General features: G+C 57.8%; 2 protein-coding genes across 3 annotated transcripts; both read left to right on the top strand.

The window, feature by feature from the left end:
- Positions 1 to 2,551: 2,551 nt before the first annotated feature.
- Positions 2,552 to 12,300, top strand: LOC311426202 (kallikrein-14-like; the record flags this gene model as incomplete). The annotated part of the gene is made up of 7 exons (XM_084502399.1): positions 2,552 to 2,678; positions 3,953 to 4,051; positions 6,233 to 6,355; positions 9,242 to 9,404; positions 10,504 to 10,751; positions 11,075 to 11,211; positions 12,151 to 12,300. The coding sequence occupies 7 exons, from the start codon at positions 2,552 to 2,554 to the stop codon at positions 12,298 to 12,300; spliced, it is 1,047 nt and encodes a 348-aa protein (XP_084358525.1).
- A 3,653-nt stretch (positions 12,301 to 15,953) lies between these two features.
- On the top strand, positions 15,954 to 23,924 carry LOC311426217 (trypsin-3-like). 2 transcript variants are annotated; one of them, XR_014686624.1, is made up of 6 exons: positions 15,954 to 16,006; positions 18,381 to 18,543; positions 19,941 to 20,194; positions 21,666 to 21,802; positions 23,248 to 23,790; positions 23,832 to 23,924. XR_014686624.1 is itself a non-coding variant. In XM_084502413.1 (5 exons), the coding sequence occupies exons 1-5, from the start codon at positions 15,970 to 15,972 to the stop codon at positions 23,407 to 23,409; spliced, it is 753 nt and encodes a 250-aa protein (XP_084358539.1). In that variant the 5' UTR covers positions 15,955 to 15,969; the 3' UTR covers positions 23,410 to 23,924. The 2 variants fall into 2 exon arrangements, 1 of the variants encoding a protein (XP_084358539.1); XM_084502413.1 differs by having other exon boundaries at positions 15,955 to 16,006; positions 23,248 to 23,924.
- Positions 23,925 to 24,091: the final 167 nt, after the last annotated feature.

The raw sequence follows: 24,091 nt of genomic DNA, 5'->3' as shown, positions 1-24,091 counted from the left end.
GACAGGAGAGGACATCAAGCTTTGGGGCAGACCAGATGGCCCCACTGCAGCTAGACCTGTTGACACCACCATGGGGCAGATGTCTTTTTCAGCCCCACCATGGGGTAGATTTTGGCCCCTCTGCGGGTAGATCAGTTGGCCCTGTCATGGGGTAGGCCCGTTGACCTCGCCATGGGGTAGACATGTTGACCTCATCATGGGGAAGACCACCATGAGGTAGATCTACTGGCCCCATCGTAGGCCTCCTCACCATGGAGCAGATATTTTGACCTTGCCATGGGGTAGACCCATTGAATCTACCATGGGGTAGATCATTTGGCCCCAACACGGGGTAGACCATCACAACGTAGATCTCCTGGCCCCATTTTGGATAGATCTGTTGTTGTCACCACAGGGTTGACCCCGCCATGGGGCAGACCCGTTGACCCCACTTGGCTTCACCATGGGGCAGACCCATTGACCTTGCCATGGAGTAACCCCATTGGCTCTGCTCCAGGTTGACCTCGCCATGGGGTAGACCTGTTGATCCCTTTATGCAGTAGTCCCCTTGGCTGTTTTGGGGTTGCCCAGGACCCTTCCCACCACCACGGTGGGGACAAAATCCATCTCAGCATCCTCCCCTGAGAGAGACGAGCCCTCACAATGCCCCGGGGTCAAACCTTCCCTCTTGGTCCCCCCACCCCAGCCGTGTCTCCATGGGCAGGCGCATGACCAGGGAGAATTTCCCATCCCCAGAGGGGAGAAATTTCCCCGTGACTCAGCTGGAGAAGAAGGGGCCTAATTTCCCGACCTGGGGTAACTTTGGCGGCGCATCAGGGCTGTTTTGCTTCCCCGACGGGTATGCAACGGGCAGGCAGCATCCACCCAGGGCACGCTGGCTTGCGAGCGGGAAGAAATCACCTGCTGGAGGCCAAATTTGCATGGATCCAAGGCCTCTATTTTGAAGAATGGAGGGGTTTGGGGGGGATTTTTTCTCCTCCACGGGGTCCACGCAGCCCCATCTTGGTGATGGGGCTGGATGGAGAGCGGTGCCCACCCAGCTTCGCCGTGATGGGTCCGTGTCAAGGAAAGGGTGAGGGATTTTGGTGGGCTGCAGAAGCACTTCCATGTCTTCCCCGTTGCGGGAAGAGGTCCGGCGAGGTCACAACGTCACGTGTTGTCCCTTGTGGCTCAATGGGGCGGGGAGCGACGCCAGCTGCCTTGCGCAAGGCACCCCCTCCCTCTTCCCCCACGTGGCCAGGACCTGATGCACTGGAGGGTGTGGGCCTTGTCTAGCCACTGCGGCGGGGAAAGAGGTTTTGGTCCGGGTCCAAACCCCCAGGGAGGCGGAGGAATGGCTGTCCATCATTGCTGGGACCAACGGTGGCCACTGGTGGCTTCCAGCTCTTCGCTCAGCCTTTCACACAAGGAGGTTCGAGCCTTTGGGGTTTCAGAACCCTACAGAGGGTTTGGCTTGGAAGGTCCCAGGTTGGTGGCCATCAGATGTGGTGGGCTACCACAGTGGGCTCTAACAGCTCCTCATCATCCATCTGGTCAAGGGGCTTTTTTGGGATCTGGTCAACGTGTCCATGGAGGTCTGGTCAACGTGTCCATGGAGGTCCAGTCAACGTGTCCACGGAGATATGCTCAACGTGTCCTTGGAGGTCTGCTCAACTTGTCCAAGGTGGTCTGGTCAACGTGTCCATGGACATCTACCTGTATGTCCATGAAGACACGGTCAAGGCATCCATTGGGGTCTACCCAACATGGCCATGGAGGTCTGGTCAACGCATCTAAAGAGGTCTTCGCCTTTCACCCATGGAAAGTTGGTCAACGCATCCATTGGGGTCCGTGCAATGCAAATGTTGAAGCCTGGTCAATGCTGGCCAAGGTGGTGATGAAGGTGCCGGGTCTGGTAAGCCACGACGTCCATAGAAGTGAGATTAAAGTTCAGGGAGACCACCGTGGAGCCTGGTCCTGCTGGCCATGGAAATGAGCCAGAAAAAGGAGACGTTTGTTGACCTTGAGGTGTCCCATCAGGGGGCTCAGAGGTCCTCAGGCTCCCCCCTGTCCCCCACGTCTGCCACGACCATGCCAGGGATAGCTGGCTTGCAACCCCTGCCACCACGTCCCCAAAAACACCAGCACCCGACACCACTATTCCTGTGTCACCCGTGTCCCCTGAGCCACCCCCTGTGTCACCCAGGGCACTGCCACCCACGGTGCTGCCAGCCCGTGTGTCAACCAGGGCCACCCCCTCCTCCCTCCCTCCTGGGTCACCCAGGGCACTGCCACCCACGGTGCTGCCACCCCGTGTGTCAACCAGGGCCACCCACCGTGTCACCCAGGGCGCTGCCAACCCCTTTTGTCACCCGGGGCCACCCCTGGACTCAGCGCCCCCAAGGCTGTGGGGACACAGAGGGGACAAGGACAGGGTGGGACACGTCCCCTCCGTGCCACTGAGGATCGGGAGAGGGGAAGCGTGGGGTCCCCCCGCGGCCCTGGCAGTGGGTGGCAGGCCCGGGCTGGCCCTGGGGATAATTAGGTAATTAGCACTAATTACGCGGAGGAGATGGGAGCGGAGGAACTGGGAGAACCGGTTGGGCCCAGCCCCAACGTCATCGTCATCGCGACCGGGGACGTGGCCCAACATGCATGCCCCCTCCCCGGCATCTCAGGGGGCCCCCCCATCTTCTTCTGTGGGTCCCCGTGTCCCCCACAGGTCCCTCGTGTGACCCCACATCCCCTCGTGTGACCCCACATCCCCTCGTGTGACCCCATGTCACCTCGTGTGACCCCATGCCCCCTCTTGTGTCCCCATGCCCCCTCACGTCCCCACATGTGCTTCTGTGGACCCCCCCATGTCCCCTCGTGTGCCTTCAAGTTCTCCCCTGCCCCTTCACGACCCCCACAACCCTTCAAGGTCCCTCCTTGTGCTCCCCTGTCCCCCCCCGTGTCCCTTTGTGCCCCTTCTTGGGGTCCCACTTCCCCTTACGTGCCCCATATCCCCCCATGGGCTCCCCCTGTCCCCACCATGCCCCCCCATGTCCCTTCACGTCCCCTCATGCCCCCTGGAGACCCCCAGAGGTGGGCTCCCTCTCTGTGGTGGGAAGCCTGGTAGATGTGACCCTCATGGCCCACGATCACCGCGTCGATCCCATGGGTGGGATCTCCACGGGGACGAGATCTTTGCCCACCAGATCTCGGGGAACACGGCCCGGGTGGGCCACGGGTGGGATATCCACGGGGGATCTCTGCCCTTGACCACTCCACGGAGGGGTTCCCCTGGTGTGGAGGTCTCTGGTAGACCAGGTCACCACGGGTGGGATCTCGGTAGACGGGACGTCCGTGGGATGGGATCCTCGGGGACGGGATCCTGGTGGACGGGGTCTTTGAGGACCACGACCACCATGGGCTGAAGCCTGGTGGATCAGGTCCCCGTGGACCAGATGGGCTCCTCAGCACCCCGGCCTCTTCGGCGAGGCCCTCAGCAGAGCAGATCCCCGTGGACGTACTGGGAAGGGTTGCTCTGGGTTCAACTCCAGGTTTGGGACCAAACCCAGCCCCGGGCTTCCTCTGCCACCAGCAGAGAGCGAGATCAGCATCTCCGAAAGGTGATTCATCCCCACCCGGCCTTTCCTTTCGTCAGGGCTCAGCTCCTGGGCCTCTCCACCCTTAATTGCTTGGCAGGGGCTCTAATTGCCCCGCGAGCTGCTGGCAGCCTCGGCTCCTTTCCCAAAAGCTCTGCAAAAGAGGTTCCTTCGCCCGAATCACGGCTCTGGTCCTCTGCAACGCCAAGGATGGCCAAGCTGGGGGTGGCACTGGAGGACCCCTGGGTGCCCCAAATCCTTCCAGGAGCCCTAAGGTGCTGCAGGACGTGCTGGAGCTTGGACAGGTTTCATCTGGAGGAGGGAAATCTGGTGGGATTACGGCACCGGTTGCTTGATCTGCTGGGATCCTGGCTGGTGTCCAGCACCAAACCCGCCCAGGGAAGGGCTGGGCATCGCCGAGGTCCCCGTGCAGCAGAGGGTGGAGATGCCCTGGGTGACCCTGGGGACAGTTGGTGACACTGGTAGCACCCAAGTCCCCATGGATGGAGACCCTAAGCCCCCACGGGGTGGAGAAGCCGGTGGCGACCTCCCATCTTGGAGACCTCCCCCTTGCCATCGGGGTTGGGGATGGAAATAAGGGGATCGGAGGGGACATGAGGGCTCGGGGACAGTTTCCAGCTGGGGACAAGGTGGGGGACAAGTGTCACTCGCATCCCCGGTGCCCCCTTGACTCACCGGAGCCGACTCGCAGGGCTCGGTGGGGTTGGCACCAGGTCGTAGCCTCGCCCATCGTTCACCCGCATCCGCGGCGTTACTCATCGGGAGGTGCGACCAGGAGAAGGTGGCACGTAGGTCCCCGAGGACCTCCGGCCTGGTGACATCCTCGGGGACCTCCCGGAGCTGCAAAATGTCCCCCCTCGGAGGTGGCATCCCAAATCTTGTGCCAAATCCCACGTCCTTACACACGCGTGTGCAGGCGTGTGCATGATGTGAAGTCTACTCGCGTAGTAGGAGCAGAGGGTGGACGGACAGACGGACAGATGGAGAGGGAGGTGGACGGACGGACAGATCTGTAGGTCTAGGTGGATCCATCCATCTCGGTGTAGATGGACAGACAGATGGACAGATCCATCCATCAATGTAGATGGACAGACGGACGGACAGATCCATCCATCTTGATGCAGATGGACAGATGGATGGACAGACGGATGGACAGATAAATGGTTGATAGATGGATGGACAGAAGGACAGACGGCCATCCAGCTTGCTGGAAGGACAGTCGGATGGAGATAGAGCTGTACAGGCGGACAGACAGACGGACAGAGCCCCGTGGATGGGCAGAGATGGACAGACAGACGGATGGACAGACAGAGAGCTAGACAAAGCTGGATGGACAGACGGACGGAGAGAAAGAGATGGATGGGGGGACAGACGGACGGGGGACAACTGGATAGGGGTGCAGGTGGGTGGATGGACGGACAGACAGCTGGACAGACGTACAGGCGGGTAGCCAGATGGGTGGACAGACGGACAGGCAGACTTGCAGTCAGGCGGACAGATGGACAGGGAGATAGATGAACGGACAGACGGATAGATGTGGCCGGACAGACGTCCAGGCAGACTTACAGTCGCATGACCAGACAGACAGACAGACAGACGGGTGGCCAGGCAATCGGACAGATGGACAGACGGACGGATGGCCGGACCGGCAGGCAGATAAACGGACAGACTGACCACACAGCTAGGCAGACGGACAGCAGGACAGCCAGCTGGACGGACAGCCAGGGAGAGAGGCGGACAGACGGACGGACAGCACCCAGGCCACTCCATTTAACGACGCCCAGAGGGCCGGATCCAGCCCATCCCACCCCAGAAGCCGTGGGGACAACCCCCCTCAAACCCACCCACCCACCCACGAGGAAAAGGGGTGACCCAGCCAGTCTGTCCATCTGTCCGTCCGTCCATCCGTCAAGCTCGGCCAGTCTGTTTTCGGGCAGGTCGGGAGGAGCGGGGCGGCGTTTTCCTCTGGGACATCAAAGCGGTAATCACCCGTGGGGCCGGGGAGACACCCACGGCCGCGCTCGTCCCGCTTGCCGCTTGGACCCGTCGCCCAACAGCCCTTGAGTCACCCCGGCGGAGACACAACCTACTTTTCGGCCCGGTATAAATATGGCCCAACGACGGGTTCTCGGCTTCCCGACGCGCCGAGCCGGCCCCGTCCTTCTCCTCCAGCAGGTGAGTCCGTCCCCGTGGCGGGGACAGCGGTGGCCTCCATCTCCGAGGGGTCGGATGGTGCCGGGTGGGATTTGGGGGGGTTCTCCAGGCTCTTTGTTTCTTCCTTCCTACGGGTCGGATCCGTCCGCGTTGTGGTTTGGTGGAGGGAGCCTTCCGTATCCCGGGTTAACTCGGCGCGCCCAGTTTAACGGGGACTGGGAGGGAAATGGGGCTCCCTGGGTTGCTGGAGGCACCGCCGGAGAGCTGAATTGGGCCAAAAGAGGGTGGAGAAGAGGGATTGAGGCCACGGCGTGGTCCGTAGGGATGAAGGTGCACCAAAACACCAAGAGCATCCTGGTGGCGTTGCCTCTGTCCCTTGTTGGGAGGTGGAAGGACAGCGCTGGGACTGTCCCCGTGTCCCTCACGTGGCACTGGGTGCTCTCCCGTGGTCCCCGAGCTGATCTGGTTTGGTTTCTCTGCCCCTCCAGGAATGGCTCGTGATGGGCATGGGGCCTTCGGCTTCGCCCCCATCTTCATCCTCATGGTGGGACTGCTGTCCGCCACCCCGCTGCTGGCACAAAACGTGAAGGGGGGCAACGGAGGCGACGAGCGTAAGTCAATCCGGTGGATGGGGATGGGGACACCGTGGATGCTTCGTGAGGGAATGTATCCGGAGGGATGGGATGGGATGGGATTGGATGGGATGGGGTGGGATGGGATGAGGAGATGCCTTCTGGCTCGTGGGAACCTTGCTGATGGGAAGGCTTGGGCAAGGCCCTGTAATTTCGAAACCTGTTTTCGTTTCGAGCTGAGATAAAGAAACCCCCTTGCCGTAGAGAGAGAAAGGACGCGGAGGAAAATTCCGTCACGTGGTTGGAGACGCTAGGATCTCTGGGACCTCTTCCTTTCCTTCTTCGTGAGGCTGTACGGGGATTTCTGCCATGGAAAATGAGACAAAAGCAGTCACCTGGGGTGAGAGAAAGCAGGAGAGATTTAATCCCGATGGGAACATCCTCTTCCTTTCTTCTGGCCTCCAAAATGATGCTCTGCCGAAGAGGAACCAGAACGGCCCCGTGGATGGGTCTTGATCAGGGAAGAAAGAAGAGGCCCGTGATATCTGCCTGAGGGTTGCCAAAACCTGGGATCTTAACCCAAATTGGTGCTCCCAGAGCTGAATCCAAAATTCCCAGGTCCTGCCGAGAAGGAACGAGCTCGTGTCCAGACACGGCGCCTGGATAATTTGCCATGTGGCTTTCCAAGAACTGTTTTCGAGGGGGTTCTGGTGATAAGGTTTCTTTGGTTTGGGGTGAAGACACCATCAACTTGGCATCAATCTCTTCAGGAAATCCCGGCTACGGATCCCACCGCAGGGCTCCACCGTCTTGCGTTGCTTCTCCACTGGCTGGTCTTCATCGACGGCGATCCTCCAGGCCCAGGGAAGCTGCTGAGATGCCTACAAGGAGCTTGGTGGAACCTAAACCTTCTGGATGGTCTCCAAAGGCCCAAGGACGGCCTTTGAGGTGACGAGGGATGCTTCCCCGATGAGCGTGCACGCTGGGACGGTTCCCACCCTCCAGCTTTGGCAGCTGGGACCGGATAGTGGCAGATTCCAGGCGGTCTGAAATTCGGGCGTCTCCCATTGCCACCCGTCACAGGTCGTAATCCCCACTGGCACAAACCAGTCCCACCAGTAAAATTCCAATGTCCCAACGTGCGGTGGAAGGTGATTGCAGATAACCATGGACCAGAGCCACCTCGCACACGCACGGATCAATACAGCTCCTCGCCAGGGCGGCCAGCACGTGGAGGTGGCAAGCACAACTTCTTCCCAAAATCACCCCAAAAATCAGCTGGGATGCTCCAGGTTACAGCGTCGAGGACTCAGCCTCAACACCCATGAAGACATCTTGGGGAAATGAGGATTTTATATGTCCCATGTGATAGAGGCGAAAGTCCAACTACTGCGTGTTTTTGGGGGTAGGGGAGAGGGTTTTTGTTTAAAAAATATTTTATTTCCTTTTTTTATTTTTTTTTCCTTTTTTTTTTTTTTTCTTTTTCTTTTTTTAATCTGGTTATTCTTTTATTGTGAATCTCATCTGCTACATGGACACAACTGACCACGAGGCATCTTCTCCAGTAGCCTTGGCCTGAGATTCTCGAAAGGCTTGAGAAGTTCCTTGCCCACGTAGAGCTGTAGAGGGAGGGACACCAGCAGCACGGCTTGTCCATTGTGTGGACACCCAAGTGGAGTCTTGCATGGGCACGACCTCAAGATGATCATCCCACGAACCTCATAAATATTCCAGCATGGGGCGGGACACCTCGTCTTGCAGACATCCAGCGTTGGATGGGGTGGGATTGCCTCCCAAAATGGTCGCTCCTTCTCTTCGTGGACCACCAAAGTTGGCCAACTCCAGTGGACCACCAGCTTCAGCGAGCTAAATCAAGGGGAGATGCTTCCAGAGACCTTAAAGATTGATAAACCTGTGTCAGAAATGGAAACTTTGGGTGATGAGACCCTTTTTTACCGAGATACGACCCCAAAAATGATAAGACCCCAAAACCAAGCTGATGGCTCTCTCTCTTCCCCACAAACCTCATGGGACCAACGCGTCTTGGCTCCGGAGCTACGTAAGGACTCGCATTCCTGAGTGAGCTCCTGTTATCATTTCTCCCTGTGTCATGGCTTCTCTTGCTTGTGTTGATGCAACCATCTTCTACCTCGGCCCTAACTAGGAGGTCCGGGTACATAACATGAGCCATCCGGGAGGTAGGAGTCTTTTCGAGCTGGTCCTACAGGCTTTCTTACCAACGGAGGAAGAAGAAATCAGCTCTTTTAGGGGTGCGTCATCTCCCTTTTAGAGTCCAATCTTGGGCTGGGAGGAATCTTAGAGGTGGAACGGATGCCCCTCCCCAAGGCACATGGCGAAACCGGCGGAGATAAGTGGCCCTTGGTGACTTCCTGACGCGTGGTGATTTCCAGGACAGCTCATGGGCACAGCCTGGCACGATGGACTGGTCCCAGGGGGTCTTCTCGTGGCATCTCCCACCCCAACGCTCTCCCTGGGATGCGTGGTTGGGCCATGGAGTGGTGGGCTCCGTCAGAAGGCATCGGGAGAATTCAGATCATCGAGGACTCTTTGGGGCTACTAGTGGTTGGATTTCAACTGCTCCTGGTCCGAAAACCATCTTTTTCTCGTTAAAAAAAAAAAGAGTTTGGTGGGACCTCAGTAGGTTGATAGATGACTCAGTGAAACAAAACACAACAAAAAGTTTTAATTATGATTTTTGACTGTTCTGATGGTATTTTAAGGCTAAAAAAAAAAACGCAGGAGAGAGTGCTTTCCCTTCTGTGTCCCATTTAACCATTTTAAAAGTTGTTTTTGTGCTTTTCAACCCAAAATAACATTATTTTTTTTTCCTTTGGAAGGAGGCTTCCTGGCTGCCTATAGCCATGCAAGGCTCTCACGGTGCCCTTGGGTGCTCTTGTCTTGCAGTGCCGGAGATGGATGAGTCCCGTATCATCGGTGGGGAGCCCTGCTCCATCACCCAGCGACCTTTCCAGGTTGCCCTCATCAAGAGGGGACAAATCCTGTGTGGTGGAAGCTTGATAGACGCCCAGTGGGTCCTGACGGCCGCCCACTGCAAGCAGCCAGGCAGGTAAGCTGGCTCTTTGCTCATTTCCCCATGGCTTCCTACAAGCTGACGCCTCATCTTCCAAATTTTTTTAACGACTGATGGGGAGAGATGGGTCCCAGGGGTTGGTACCTGCAGGTATCGGTGCCCAGATGTTGGCACCTCCAGAGGATGGTGCCTCCAAATGGTGGCATCCAGAGAGAGATGCCCCAGATGTCGGTGTCTCCGCTTCCAGATGTGGACACCTCTGGATTTTGGTGTCCAGAAGCTGGTATTTTGGTGTCCAGAAGCTGGTATTTTGGTGTCCAGAAGCTGGTAATGTCGAGTCTGGTACATTCAGGTAGCTCCAGAGCTGGGTATCTCCGGAGGTTGCTAGTTGTACCCAGATGTTACCTCCAGATTTGATGTCCAGAAGCACCAGATGTTGATGTTCCAGCCATGGGTGTCTCCAGATGTTGGTATCCAGAAGCTGGTACCTCCAGAGGGCATCGAAGGCACAGCACTCCCCAGGGAGACAGGAGCTGACGTCTCCTTTGCTGGGTGACAACCTCTGGCCATCAACCCCCAAGGGACTCAACCTCCCCCACGTTTGAGGTCTGGTCACCCCCCTTTTTCCAGGTGAGGACACCGAGTGGAGCAGGTGACCCCACAGCCAAACTTCTCCAGCTTCCCCGCAAGGCTCCATGAGAGGAAATTTCACTTTCCAGAGAAGAAATAACGATGGAAAACAGAAGAAACGTTGGCCAGAAGTTGGGCTCAGGGTGGCGTTGCTGGGATGTTGTAGTGGGACTCCTTGCCTGAAGCCTGATGCGAGGAAGACGAAGGTGAAGTCAAGGAGCTGAAGTCAAGACGTTCTCCAAAATCCCATGGAGATGGGAAAGGCCCCAGGGTACCTGAGCCATTGAAGAGCTCTTGGAGGAGATCTGGCTCATGAATCCCCAAGGCATTTTCATTTTTCTGCCCGAGGACAAGGGGATAAGGTGGACCCATGGACACATCACCCTAACTCTGCCTGCCGGCTGGGTCTGGAGAAGCTTTGGGAGATGACCCTTGGTCATCCCCTTGACCCATAGGGTTGTGTATCTCCTCTGGCTCTGATTTCTTGACCTTCTTCTCCGGGCAGGGACCTCAGGGTGTTAATCGGGACGGACACGTTGCGGGACGGCACGGGGGAGGTGAGGATGATTTCACGGTCGATCGTCCACCCGGCCTACAACCCCCGCAAGAACGACAACGACTTCATGCTCCTGAGGCTGAACAGACCCGTGCAGTTCAGCAACAACATCAAGAAGATCAGATTGGCCACGAGGTGTCCCATGGACGGGATGAGGTGCAGCGTGTCCGGCTGGGGCACGACCAAGTCCCCCGGAGGTACTGGCTCACGGTGGAGACCCTGGTGGAAGAGGTGGGGTAGGGGGGACGTAATTTGGCAGGGAAAAGGAGGCTGAGTTGTCTTTTTGGTTGGAAAAATTAGATGAGGGAGGGTCCCTGATGTTGTCTTCACTCTACCCAACGAGGTTTCCCATGAAGAATGACTTTCCCTTGGGGTTGAGGTTGGGGTTTCCTTTGCGTTGGGCCTCTGGTGGAGGCATCTCCCTTGCCCGCCTCCCAAGGAACCCCACCAAAAATACCACGAGATCTACTGGGCTGCCCTTTCTCACCGTTTTTTTCTCTCCACCTCCCCTCGTCTGCAGCAAAGCTCCCCAGAAAACTGCAGTGTGCCGGCGTCCAATCCTTTGGGAAGGATAAGTGTGCGAGGGCCTACGGGAGGTTGATCACCCCCAACATGTTCTGTGCCGGCGTCCCCCAGGGGGGCATCGATTCCTGCCAGGTAAGAGGTCCCTAAAACCTCCTCCCGTGGGGCCATGGAAGGTTTGGGTTCCTTCACCATTATCTGCAAACCAGAAAACCAGGGAATGGCCCCAAACTGTAGGTGAAGCTACACAATATTTGGGTTTCCCACAATATTTGGGTTTCCCCACAACCTTTGTTTTCCCAAAAATATTTGGGTTTCCCACAATATTTGGGTTCCCCACAACCTTTGTTTTCCCAAAATTATTTGGGTTTCCCACAATATTTGGGTTTCCCACAATATTTGGGTTCTCCACAACCTTTGTTTTCCCAAAAATATTTGGGTTCCCCACAACTACCTCATTCTTGAGTCATGGAGAAAGGGGTGGACCACAACAAGTGGGTGAGTCCACGCAATATTTGGGTTCCTCCACCACTATCTCCAACCCATAAAACCAATAAATGGCCTCAACATGTAGGTGAAGCTACACAATATTTGGGTTTCCCACAATATTTGGGTTCCCCACAACCTTTGTTTTCCCAAAACTATTTGGGTTTCCCACAATATTTGGGTTTCCCACAATATTGGGGTTCCCCACAACCTTTGTTTTCCCAAAACTATTTGGGTTTCCCACAATATTTGGGTTTCCCACAATATTTGGGTTTCCCTACAACCTTTGTTTTCCCAAAACTATTTGGGTTTCCCACAATATTTGAGTTCCCTACAACCTTCGTTTTCCCAAAACTATTTGGGTTCCCCACAATATTTGGGTTTCCAATTTGGGTTTGCAATATTCGGGATCCTCCACCATGATCTCCAACCCAACCCCTAAAACCAAGCAACGACCAAGACTTGTTGGGTTCCTACGAGGCCTACCTTCCCCACAACTACCTCGTAGCCGGGACTGGACCACGGCTCGGGGTGCAAGGTCGGTGTTGTCACCCCAACCAGCCCCACCTCGTGCTCTTCTCCCCACAGGGTGACTCCGGGGGCCCGTTGGTGTGCAACGGGGTGCTGCAAGGAGTGGTGTCGTGGGGCATGGCCGTCTGCGGGCGCAAGGGGCAGCCCGGCGTCTACTCCAACGTGTGCCAAGCCGTGCCCTGGATCAGGAGATACATCAGGGGGTAGCGGGACCGACCCCCTCCCCGGCCCCACCACCTCCCCACGCCACCCCCCCCGAGGAGATTCTCGGCACTTTAGTATTTGGGGTGGGGTGGGAGAAGCAACAAATTTCCCAGAATGCACTCGGGAAGATGGGCGATTCGGGGCGGAATAAAGGAATTGGAAGAAAAAGGGGAAATTGAGTCATGGAACGGTTTAGGGGGGGCTCCAGGACCCTTGGATGCGTCCCCTGGGGTCCTTTTGCCGCATCCTTTGGGGAGGGGGACACCAGGGCAATAATTAATGAGCTATTAATTGCCATCCTGACAATAACCCCATAATTAGGAGAACGCTGTTTTAATTAGCGATTTCCCTTGTTAGCGTTAACGAGAAACCCTTTGGGATCTGAGATGGGGCACGCATCCTGTCTCCTGCACCCGCACTGGGGGAAAGGGACTAATTAATAAGCCTAATTAATAGGGATAATTAATCCCCTACACACCTACCGGCACCGGGAGCTTTCCTCTCCCAAACTCTCTAGGCAGCTTCACTGGCTGCAGGACCCCACCCTAATTAATCACCCCACTAATTAATGATGTTCATGTTGGCCATGCTAATTGGGAGCGCGGTCAACAGCCGAGGTCACCGGGAACGGGGAGGGATGACAGTGACACGGGGACCTTGTGCGAGGTCCCCCCTCTGCGGGCACCCAGAAAGGGATGGGATTTCCCCAAGGGAATCCTCGTTAGGCCTAATTAGGCCGCTAATTAGCTGGAGGCCCGCGGGAGGTGTGGAAGGGACTGTCCCGAGGTGTCGGTGGTGTTATTTTGGGGACAGTCCCCAAATGTCCCCAGATTGTGGTGTCCTCTAGGTCTGGAAGGGGACATTGGCACCCTGGGGACATCATCACCTTGGGGATTTTGGCCTTTTGGGGACATGGACACCTTGGGGACATCATCATTTTGGGGACATCATCCTGTTGGGGACATCATCCCTTTGGGGACATCATCTTTTTGGGCTCATCATCTCTTTGGGGTCATTGGCCCTTTGGGGACATCATCCCCTTGGGGACATCATGCCCTTGGGGATTTTGGCCTTTTGGGGACATGGACACCTTGGGGACATCATCGTTTTGGGGACATCATCCTGTTGGGGACATCATCGTCTTGGGGACATCATCCTGTTAGGGACTTCATTCCCTTGGGGACATCATCCTTTTGGGGACGTCATCCCTTTGGGGACCTCATCCCATTGGGGACATCATCCCCTTGGGGACATTGGCTTTTTGGGTCCCCTCAATTCTTCTTTGGTGTCCCCTTCATTTTCTTTTGGGGTCCCCTTAATTCTCCTTTGGGGTCCCCTTTACCCCCAGTTTTTGGGGTCCCCTTTGCTTCTCCTTTGGGGTCCCCTTAACTTGGTCTCTTGTTTTGGGGTCCCCTTTATCTGCCTTACTTTGGGGTCCCCTAATTGGAGTCTCCTTAATGATGTCCCTTATTTAGTGTCCCCTTAATTGCCGTGCTTTGGGGTCCCCTTAACTCTGCCCCTATTTTGGGGTCCCCTTAATTACATCTGTGATTTGGGGTCCCCTTAATGATGTCCCTCATTTGGGGTCCCCTTAATTGCCGTGCTTTGGGGTCCCCTTAACTCTGTCCCTATTTTGGGGTCCCCTTAATGATGTCCCTCATTTAGGGTCCACTTAATTGTCCCTGTTTTGGGGTCCCCTTAACTCTGCCCCTATTTTGGGGTCTCCTTAATTTGTCCCTTATTTTGGGGTCCCCTTAATTACATCTCTGATTTGGGGTCCCCTTAATGATGTCCCTCATTTGGGGTCCCCTTAATTACATCTCTCATTTGGGGTCCCCTTAATTGCCCCTGTTTCGGGGTCCCTTAATTCCACTCCTGTTTTGGGGTCCCCTTAACTCCGCCCCTTTTTTGGGGTCCCCTTCCCCCCCAAAAAATTTGGCCAAATTGGGAAACTGAGGCAGGGCAGAGCCTCGAGGGGGAGGATTGTGGGTAATGTGGGGCTGGCACCCCACAGCCGTGTGGGCTGTACTGGGAGGGACTGGGAAGGGCAGAGATGGCACTGGGAGGCACTGGAAAGGGCAGAGGGGGCACTGGGAGGGACAGGAAGGGAACTGGGAGGCACTGGAAAGGAACTGGGAGGCACTGGAAGGGAACTGGGGAGCACCAGGAAGGGGAGGGAGGGCACTGGGAAGCACTGGGAGGGACAGGAAGGGCACTGGGAGGCACTGGAAAGGGCAGGGAGGGCACTGGGGGGCACTGGAAGGGTACTGGGAGGCACTGGAAAGGGCAAGCAGGTCACTGGGAGGTACTGGAAGGGTACTGGGATACACTGGGACATGCTGGGAGGCACTGGAATATACTGGGAGGCACTGCAAAGCACTGGGAAGTACTGGAAGGCACTGGGAAGCCTCTAGGAGACACTGGGAGGCACTGGGCGGTGCTGGGAGGGACTGGGAGGTATTGGAGGCCTCAGGAGTTCACTGGGAGGCACTGGGAGCACTGGGAGCCCCTGAAGGCACTGGGAGGTACTGGGAGGGCACTGGAAGGTATTGGAGGTCTTGGGAGCAAACTGGGAGGTACTGGGGGCACTGGGAGCACTGGGGATGATGAGAAAACTGGTAGCACTAGAAACACTGGAACACTGGGGTACTGGGATCACTGGGAGCACTGGAGACACTGGGAAAACTGGGAGCACTGGGAGCACTGGGGTCACTGGTCTCACTGGGGCACTGGGGGCACTGGGATCACCAGGGTACTGGGATCACTGGGATCACTGGAGCACTGGGGTCACTGGGATCACTGGAATCACTGGGATCATTGGGGCACTGGGGCACTGGGGACACTGGGAGCACTGGAGCACTGGGACCACTGGCACCACTGGGAGCACTGGGATCACTGGGACCACTGGAACACTGGGACCACCGGAGTATTGGGATCACTGGGACCACTGGGGCACTGGGAGCACTGGGGTCACTGGGATCACTGGAGCACTGGGACTACTGACATCACTGGGAGCACTGGGATCACTGGGGCACTGGGGGCAATGGGATCACTGTGGTACTGGGAGCACTGGGATCACCAGGGTACTGGGATCACTGGAGCACTGGGATCACTGGCACCACTGGGAGCACTGGGATATTGGGGTCACTGGGACCACTGGGGCACTGGGATCACTGAGGCCACTGGGAGCACTGGGGTCACTGGGAACACAGGGATCACTGGGGTCACTGGAATCACTGGGATCACTGGGGTCACTGGGAACACTGGGAGCACTGGGGTATTGGGATTACTAGAGCACTGGGACCACTGGTACCACTGGGAGCACTGGGCTCACTGGGCTCACTGGGAACACTGGGAGCACTGGGGTATTGGGATAACTGGGACCACTGGGATTACTGGGGTCACTGGGGTCACTGGGGCCACTGCGGTCACTGGGAGCACTGGGAACACTTGGACACTGGGAGCACTGGGAGCACTGGAAACACTAGGATTTAGGCACTGGTGTCACTGGTATCACTGGTATCACTGGTATCACTGGGGGTACTGGGAGCACTGGGAGTGGTGGGCGTGTCCCCACTGTCCCCGCCCCAACCTCCCAGGGCGGGGCCCCCCCGGGGATTTAAAGGGCCGGGCCCGGCCTCGGCAGCCTCCAGGTCCCCGTCCTCTGCCGCCATGGAGCGCCTCCTGCCCCTGCTGCTGCTGGCTGCTGGTGAGGACTGGGAGGGACTGGGAGGGACTGGGGGGCACTGGGAGGGCAGTGGGGGGCACTGGGAGGGGACTGGGAGGCAGTGGGAGGGAACTGGGGGCACTGGGAGGGAACTGGGGGCACTGGGAGGGAACTGGGGGCACTGGGAGGGAGTGGGAGGCAACTGGGGGGCACTGGGAGGGAACTGGGAGGGCACTGGTGGGGTCTGGGGGGGAACTGGGGGGCACTGGGAGGGTTTGGAATGGACTGGGGGGGACATGAGAGCACTATGAGGCAGCTGGGAGAAACTGGGGGGCACTGGGAGGGACTGGGAGGTGACTGGTAGGCACTGGGAGGGACTGGGAGGGACAGAGAAGGAACTGGTGGGCACTGGGAGCGGTTGAGGATGTTGGCAGGGAATTGGTAAGGAACTGGTGGGCACTGGGAGGAAATTGGGAGGGAACTGGGGGGGACTGGGAGGGACTGGGAGGCACTGGAAGTGAACTGGAGTGGAGTAGGAAGGGAGTTGAGGACATTGGAGGGGTCTGGTGGGCACTGGGAGGGCCCTAGGGTGCACTGGGGGGACTGGGTAGTACTGGGATGGTGCTGGGGGGACTGGGAGTGTGCTCTAGGGAGCACTGGGGGGAACTGGGAGCTGCTGTGCTGCACTGGGAGTGAACTGGGGGGCCACTGGGGTGAACTGGGAAGGTGCTGTGTGTGCTGCAGTGCACTGGGAAGGCACCAGGGGGCACTGGGATGGTGCTGGGGTGCACTGGGGAGAACTGGAAGGGAACTGGGGGGCTTCTGGAGGGGGCTGGGAGGCAACTGAGGGGAACTGGGTGGGACTGGGAGGTGCTGGGAAGTGACTGGGGGGCACTGGGAGGCCCCAGGAGGCACTGGGAGGGCACTGGGGTCACTGGGAAGGCACTGGGGGGTGAGAGGGAGTGGGAGACACTGGGATTGTACTGGTGGCGGTGGGGAAGAATGAGGAGACCCCGGGAGGCACTGGGGAGTACTGGGAAAGAGGTGGAGGTGAACTGGGGACACTGGGAGCATACTGGTGTGAGTGGGAGGGAAAGAGGAAGCACTGGGAGGCACTAGAGGGCACAGAGGCATACTGGGAGGGAGCTGAGGGTGAACTGGGGACACTGGGAGGCAGTGGGAGTGTACTGGTATGGATGGGAGGGAAACTGGAGGCACTGGGAGGCAAATGGAGGGCACTGGGAGGTACTGGGGCACTGAAGGAGGACTGGGGGGCATGGGGAGCACTGGGAGCACTGGTGGGGGTGTAAGAGGTACTGGGATGGCAACCGGTTGCACTGGGACGGAACTGGGGGTGAACTGGGGGCACTGGGAGCACACTGGTGCGGCATGGGAAGAAAAGGGGGAAGCAACTGGGAGCCACTGAGGAGACAGCAAGAGTTTACTGGGAGGGAGCCGGAGGAGACTGGGGTCACTGGAATGTACTGGGTGGGAACCAGAGGCTACTGGGAAGACCTGGCGGGCAGTGGGAGGCACTGGGAGTCACTGGGGACAATGGAGAGGAAGTGAGGCCGCATTGGGAAAGAACTGGGAGGCACTGGGAGGGAACTGGGAGGGCACTGGGAGGTGCTGGGAGGGCAATGGGAGGCACTGGGAGGGCACTGGGAGACACTGGGAGGTAGTAGGTGGGAAGTGAGAGATCACTGGGAGAACTGGGAGGGAACGGGAGCAACTGGAAGGGCAGGAAGGTGACGCGGGGAGGCCCTGAGGACCCTTAGATGGGGAGGAACTGGGAAGGAACTGGGAAGGAAGGAACTGGGAGGCACTGGGAGACACTGGCAGGCAATAGGAGTGAAGTGAGAAGTCACTGGGAGAACTGGGAGGGAACGGGAGCAACTGGGAGGACAGGGATGTGACGCGGGGAGGCCCTGAGGACCCTTAGATGGGGAGGAACTGGGAAGGAAGGAACTGGAAAGGAAATGGGATGAAACTGGAAAAGAATTGGGAGGCACTGGGATGCAGTAGGTGGGAAGTGAGAGGTCACTGGGAGAACTGGGAGGGAATGGGAGCAACTGGGAAGGCAAAGAGGTGGTGTGGGAAGGCCCTGAGGACTCTTAGATGGGGAGGAACTGGGAAGGAACTGGGAAGAACCTGGGAAGAAACTGAGAAGGAAGGCACTGGGAGGAACTGGGAGGCAGTAGGTGGGAAGTGAGAGGTCACTGGGAGAACTGGGAGGGAATGGGAGCAACTGTGAAGGCAAAGAGGTGGTGCGGGGAGGCCCTGAGGACCCTTAGATGGGAGAAACTGGGAAGGAACTGGGAAGAACCTGGGAAGAAACTGGGAATGAAGGCACTGGGAGGAACTGGGAGGAACTGGGAGGCACTGGGAGGGCTGAACCCTGCTTCCCGTCCCACAGCGGCCACGGGGGACGAGAACCGGATCGTGGGGGGCCACAGCTGCCAGAAGAAGCGCCACCCCTACCAGGCGGTCCTGCTGGGCCCCCAGAACAACATCCACTGCGGCGGGGTCCTCATCGACAAGTTCTGGGTGCTGACGGCCGCCCACTGTGACACCAAGAGGTGGGGTGGCCCCAGCTGGGGTGGGGATTGGTGGGCGGAGGGCCCTTCCCCTTCGTCGGGCCAATGGGGAGGCCACAACCATCCAGATGGGCTTCCAACGTGACCATCCCATTGGGTTGACCATCAAAACCATCCAGTTGGGCTCCCAGCATGACCATCCCGTTGGTTTGACCATCAAAACCATCCAGTTGGGCTCCCAACATCACCATCCCGTTGGGTTGGCCACCACAACCATCCAGTTGGGCTTCCAAGATGACCATCTCATTGGGTTGACCATCAAAACCATCCAGTTGGGCTCCCAATGTGACCATCCTGTTGGGTTGGCCATCAAAACCATCCAGTTGGGCTCCCAACATGACCACCCTGTTGGGTTGGCCATCAAAACCATCCAACTGGGCTCCCAACATGACCATCCAGTTGGGTTTGGCCACCACAACCATCCAGTTGGGCTCCCAGTATGACCATCTCATTGGGTTGACCACCACAACCATCCAGTTGGGCTCCCAACATCACCATCCCATTGGTTTGACCATCAAAACCATCCAGTTGGGCTCCCAACATGACCATCTTGTTGGGTTTGGCCACCACAACCATCCAATTGGGCTCCCAACATGACCATCCCATTGGGTTGACCATCAAAACCATCCAGTTGGGCTCCCAGCATGACCATCCTGTTGGGTTGGCCACCACAACCATCTTGTTGGGCTCCCAACATGACCATCACGTTGGGTTTGGCCACCACAACCATCCAGTTGGGCTCCCAACATGACCATCCCGTTGGGTTGACCATCAAAACCATCCAACTGGGCTCCCAACATGACCATCCAGTTGGGTTTGGCCACCACAACCATCCAGTTGGGCTCCCAACATGACCATCCCATTAGGTTGGCCACCACAACCATCCAGTTGGGCTTCCAAGATGACCATCTCATTGGGTTGGCCATCAAAACCATCCAGTTGGGCTCCCAACACGACCATCCCGTTGGGTTGACCATAAAAACCATCCAGTTGGGCTCCCAACTTGGCCATCTCGTTGGGTTGACCACCACAACCATCCAGTTGGGCTCCCAACATGACCATCCTCTTGAGTTGGCCACCACATCCAGTTGGGCTCCCAGTATGTCCATCCCATTGGGTTGGCCACCACAACCTCCCAGTTGGCCTCCCAACATGACCATCCCCTTGGGTTGGCCAACAACCATCCAGTTGGGCTCCCAACATCACCATCCCCAAGAATCCCAGAAGAAGCCTTTTCCCCTTCTTCCGTGGAGGCCAGGAAGCTTCACCACCGCCCCGCTCCTTCCATCCTCCGTGGCGTGGACCTCCCCTTGCTGTGTCCTCCGCCCCGGCCACCTCCCGGCCTCACCACGATCCCTTTTCTCCACCTCCATGCCCAGGTCCATCCCCATCCGCATGGGCGACCACAGCCTGAAGACCAAGGAGGGGACGGAGCAGTGCATCAACTCGGCCCAGGCCTTCGTCCACCCCGGCTACAACCCCACCACCCATGACAACGACATCATGCTGCTGAAGCTCCAGAAACCCGTGCGCTTCACCGACCACGTCCAGCCCGTGGCCCTCCCCAGGAGATGTCCACCGCCCAACACCGAGTGCATCGTGTCGGGCTGGGGCAGCACCAGCAGCCCTGAAGGTCGGTGGAAACATCTCCTCGCGACGTGTGGTGGGCTCCCGAGGGACCTGGGCGGACAGCTGGGTGTCTTGGGACGTCTCAGTGTCTTGGGGGCATCTGGGCAGGTTGTTTTGGGGACAGTTTGGGGACTTCTTGGTGTCTTGAGGACAGCTTGGTGTCTTGGGAACATCTGGGTGTCTTGGGGAAATCTCAATGTCTTGGGAACATCTTGGCTTCTTGGAGACGTCTCAATGTCTTGAGGACAGCTCGGTGTCTTGGGGACATCTGGGCATCTTTGAGGACATTTCAGTGTTTTGGGGACAGCTTGGGAACATCTTTGTGTCTTGAGGACGGCTTGGTGTCTTGGGGACATCTTGGCTTCTTGGGGACATCTTAATGTCTTGGGGGCATCTTGGCTTCTTGGGGATGTCTCAATATCTTGATGACATCTTGGTGTCTTGGGGACATCTGGGCATCTTTGGGGACATCTGGGTGTCTTGGAGACTTGTCAATATTTAGGGGACAGCTTGGGGACATCTGGGTGTCTTGGGGACATCTGGGCATCTTTGGGAACATTTGGGCCTCTTGGAGACATCTCAACATTTAGGGGACAGCTTGGGGACATCTTGGTAACATCTGGGTGTTTTGAGGCCATCCTGGAGTCTTGGGAGCATCTGGGTGTCTTGGGGACATCTTGGCTTCTTGGGGACATCTCAATGTTTTGGGGACAGCTTGTGGGACAGCTTGGTGTCTTGGGGACATCTGGGCATCTTGGAGATGTCTCAATGTTTTGGGGACAGCTTGGTGTCTTGGGAATACCTGGGCATCTTGGGGACATCTTGGGGACATCTCAATGTCTTGGGAACAGCTTGGGGACATCTCAGTATCTTGGGGACAGCTTGGGGACATCTTGGTCTCTTGAGGACAGCTTGGGGACATCTTGGACTCTTGGGAACATTTGGGCATCTTAGGGATGTTTTGGTGCCTTGTGGACATCTCAATGTTTTGGAGATGTCTTTGCATCTTGGGGACATCTTTGGGACATTTTGATGTCTTCAGGACAGCTTGGGGACATCTCAATGTCTTGGGAACACCTTAGGGACATTTTGGCCTCTTGGGGACAGCCCGGGGACATCTTGGACTCTTGGGGACATCTTGGGGATATCTTGGAGTTTTGTTGACATCTCAATATCTTGGAGATGTCTTTGCATCTTGGGGACATCTTGGGGACATCTTGGGGACATCTCAGCACCTTGGGGACACCTCCCTCTGGGCGGGGCTTCCTGGGTCTCCATTCTCCACCCCACGACCACAGGAGACACCAAATCATCTCCACCGTGGCCACCCAACCCTCACCTTGGGGCGCGTCTCCCACGATGGGGCCACGTCACCTTAGCAGGGAGCAGGTCCCGTTGCATCAGAGCCCCCTGGGGACCCTTCCCATGGGGTTTAGGGTGACCCGGGACCCCTCACCATGTCCCACCGTCCCCAGGCTACTTCCCCGACGTCCTCCAGTGCGGCGTGGTCTACACCATCTCCAACGAGGAGTGCAGCAAGCTCTACCCCAAAGGCATCACCCGGAACATGCTCTGCGCCGGGCTCAGCTCGGGGGGCACCGACTCCTGCCAGGTGGGTCTGGCGGCAGTGGGGTGGCCGTGGGGGTGCTGCACCCATGGGTGGGTGGCTTCACCCGCCCTGTCCCCGAGGAGAGACTGACGGAGAGGAGCTGGGGTTGGGGGGCACCTCGCACCCTGCTGAGGACCAGTGGAGGTCCCCATTTCTGGTGGAAGATCAGCCCTGGGGGGGTCTCGGCTGCTTCGGGGCCCCCCGCTAAGCACCCTGGGGACCCCCGGCTGCTATAGGGACCACCTGGGTGCTGTAGGCACCCTGGGTGCTATAGGGCCCACCAAGCATCACACAGCACCTTGGGTGCTCGAGAGAACCCCTGGGTGCTATTAGGACCCCTAGGTGTTGTAAAGACCCCCCAAAATGTTATAGGGACCCCCCCGACAAGCACCGTATGGATCCCTGGCTGCTCTAGGGACCCCCAGGCACTCTATAGGCTCCCGGGAGCTATAGGGACCTCTACACACCATGGGGACATCCTAGGAGCTGTAGGGACCTCCAGGGTGCTGTAGGGACCTCCAGGGTGTTACGGAGCCCCTATGGATGCTATAGGGACCCCACAGGTAATGCACAGCCTCCTGGGTGTTATATGGACCCTCGGGTGCTATGGGAATCTCCCTGGTGCTATAGGACCCCCACAGGGTGTTAAAGGGACCCCAAGGGTTCTATAGGGACCCCCAAACTCAGTATAGCCACCCCTGGGTGCTATAGGGACCTCTCGCATGCTATGGGGACCCCTTAGGTACTATAGGGACCCCTTAGGTGCTATAGGGACCACAAGGCAACATTCAGCCTTCTATGAGGACCCCTCGGCTCTATAGGGACCTACTGCATGCTATAGGGACTCCCAGGTGCTGTACAGCCCCCCTGGGTGCTACCCCATAGGGACCCCACCACCCAACCCCACAAGCCATGATGGTCTCCACCCATCAGCAGGCACCACCAGGAGGACCATGGGGTCCCCGTGAGGCAGGACTGGGGACACAGGAGGGTGGGGGGAGTAAGTGTGGGTGGGTTGGCCACCACAACCATCCAGTTGGGCTCCCAACGCGGCTATCCCATTGGATTGGCCACCACAACCATCCAGTTTGGCTCCCAACATGACCATTCCATTGGGTTGGCCATCAAAACCATCCAGTTGGGCTTCCAACGTGACCACCCTGTTGGGTTGGCCACCACAACCATCCAGTTGGGCTCCCAACATGACCACCCTGTTGGGTTGGCCACCACAACCGTCCAGTTGGGCTCCCAACATGACCACCCTGTTGGGTTGACCACTACAACCATCCAGTTGGGCTTCCAACATGACCACCCTGTTGGGTTGGCCACCACAACCATCCAGTTGGGCTTCCAACATGACCATCCCATTGGGTTGGCCACCACTACCACCACATGTAGGCTCTGGTGAGATGGTGGGGACCATCTCACCGGGTTCCTCCGTCCTCCAGGGCGACTCGGGGGGGCCACTGGTGTGCAAGGACGAGCTGCAGGGCATCGTCTCGTGGGGCATGCAAGTGTGCGGGCGGCGGGGCAAGCCCGGCGTCTACACCCGCGTCTGCGAGTTCACCGCCTGGATCCACGACACCATGAGGAGGAAGAGACACGTTTGAGAACCCACCCCACGCTTCTGGGTCTGCTCCCCGCTTCTCTCATCCTGGGGAGGAGCTCCTGGAATAAAGTCCTCTAGAACGTGGCCGCCCCGTGCCGTCATGTGGATGTGGGGAAGGGGAGAAGTGCGGGGGAACATGGCCGCCGTGAGCATGGTGGGCCCGTGGGGTCTCAGGAGGTAGGTGGGCAACTCTTGGCCACGGGTGTTGGGGGGTGGGAAACCCAGAACCACATCTTTCTGGTGCTGGTTGCCACAGTGGCAACCTGGAACCATGAATTTTTGGTGCTGGTGGCCATGGTGGCAACCTGGAACCATGAATTTTTGGTGCTGGTGGCCACAGTGGGCAACCTGGAACCACGTCTTTCTGGTGCTGGTGGCCACAGTGGCAATCTGGAACCGTACATCTGGTGCTGGTGGCCACAGTGGCAACCTGGAACCATGACCCGCTGGTGCTGGTGGCCATGGTGGGCAACTGGGAACCATACATTTGGTGCTGGTGGCCACGGTGGCAACCTGCAACCACATTTCTGGTGCTGGTCAGCAACCCGTGGCCACGTGTGTCCAGGTCTGGAAGACATATTTCAAAGTGTAGAGGACACACGTGTCCAGTTCTGGAGGACACACGTGTTCACGTCTGTAGGACTTGTGTCCAGGCCTGAAGAACACGTGTGTCCAAGTCTGGA

The sequence above is a fragment of the Aythya ferina genome (genome assembly GCF_964211825.1).
Source record: "Aythya ferina genome assembly, chromosome: 39".
Classification (NCBI taxonomy): Eukaryota; Metazoa; Chordata; class Aves; order Anseriformes; family Anatidae; genus Aythya; species Aythya ferina.
The sequence above is the reverse complement of the archived record's forward strand: the minus strand, read 5'-3'. Positions and strand labels throughout refer to the sequence as shown.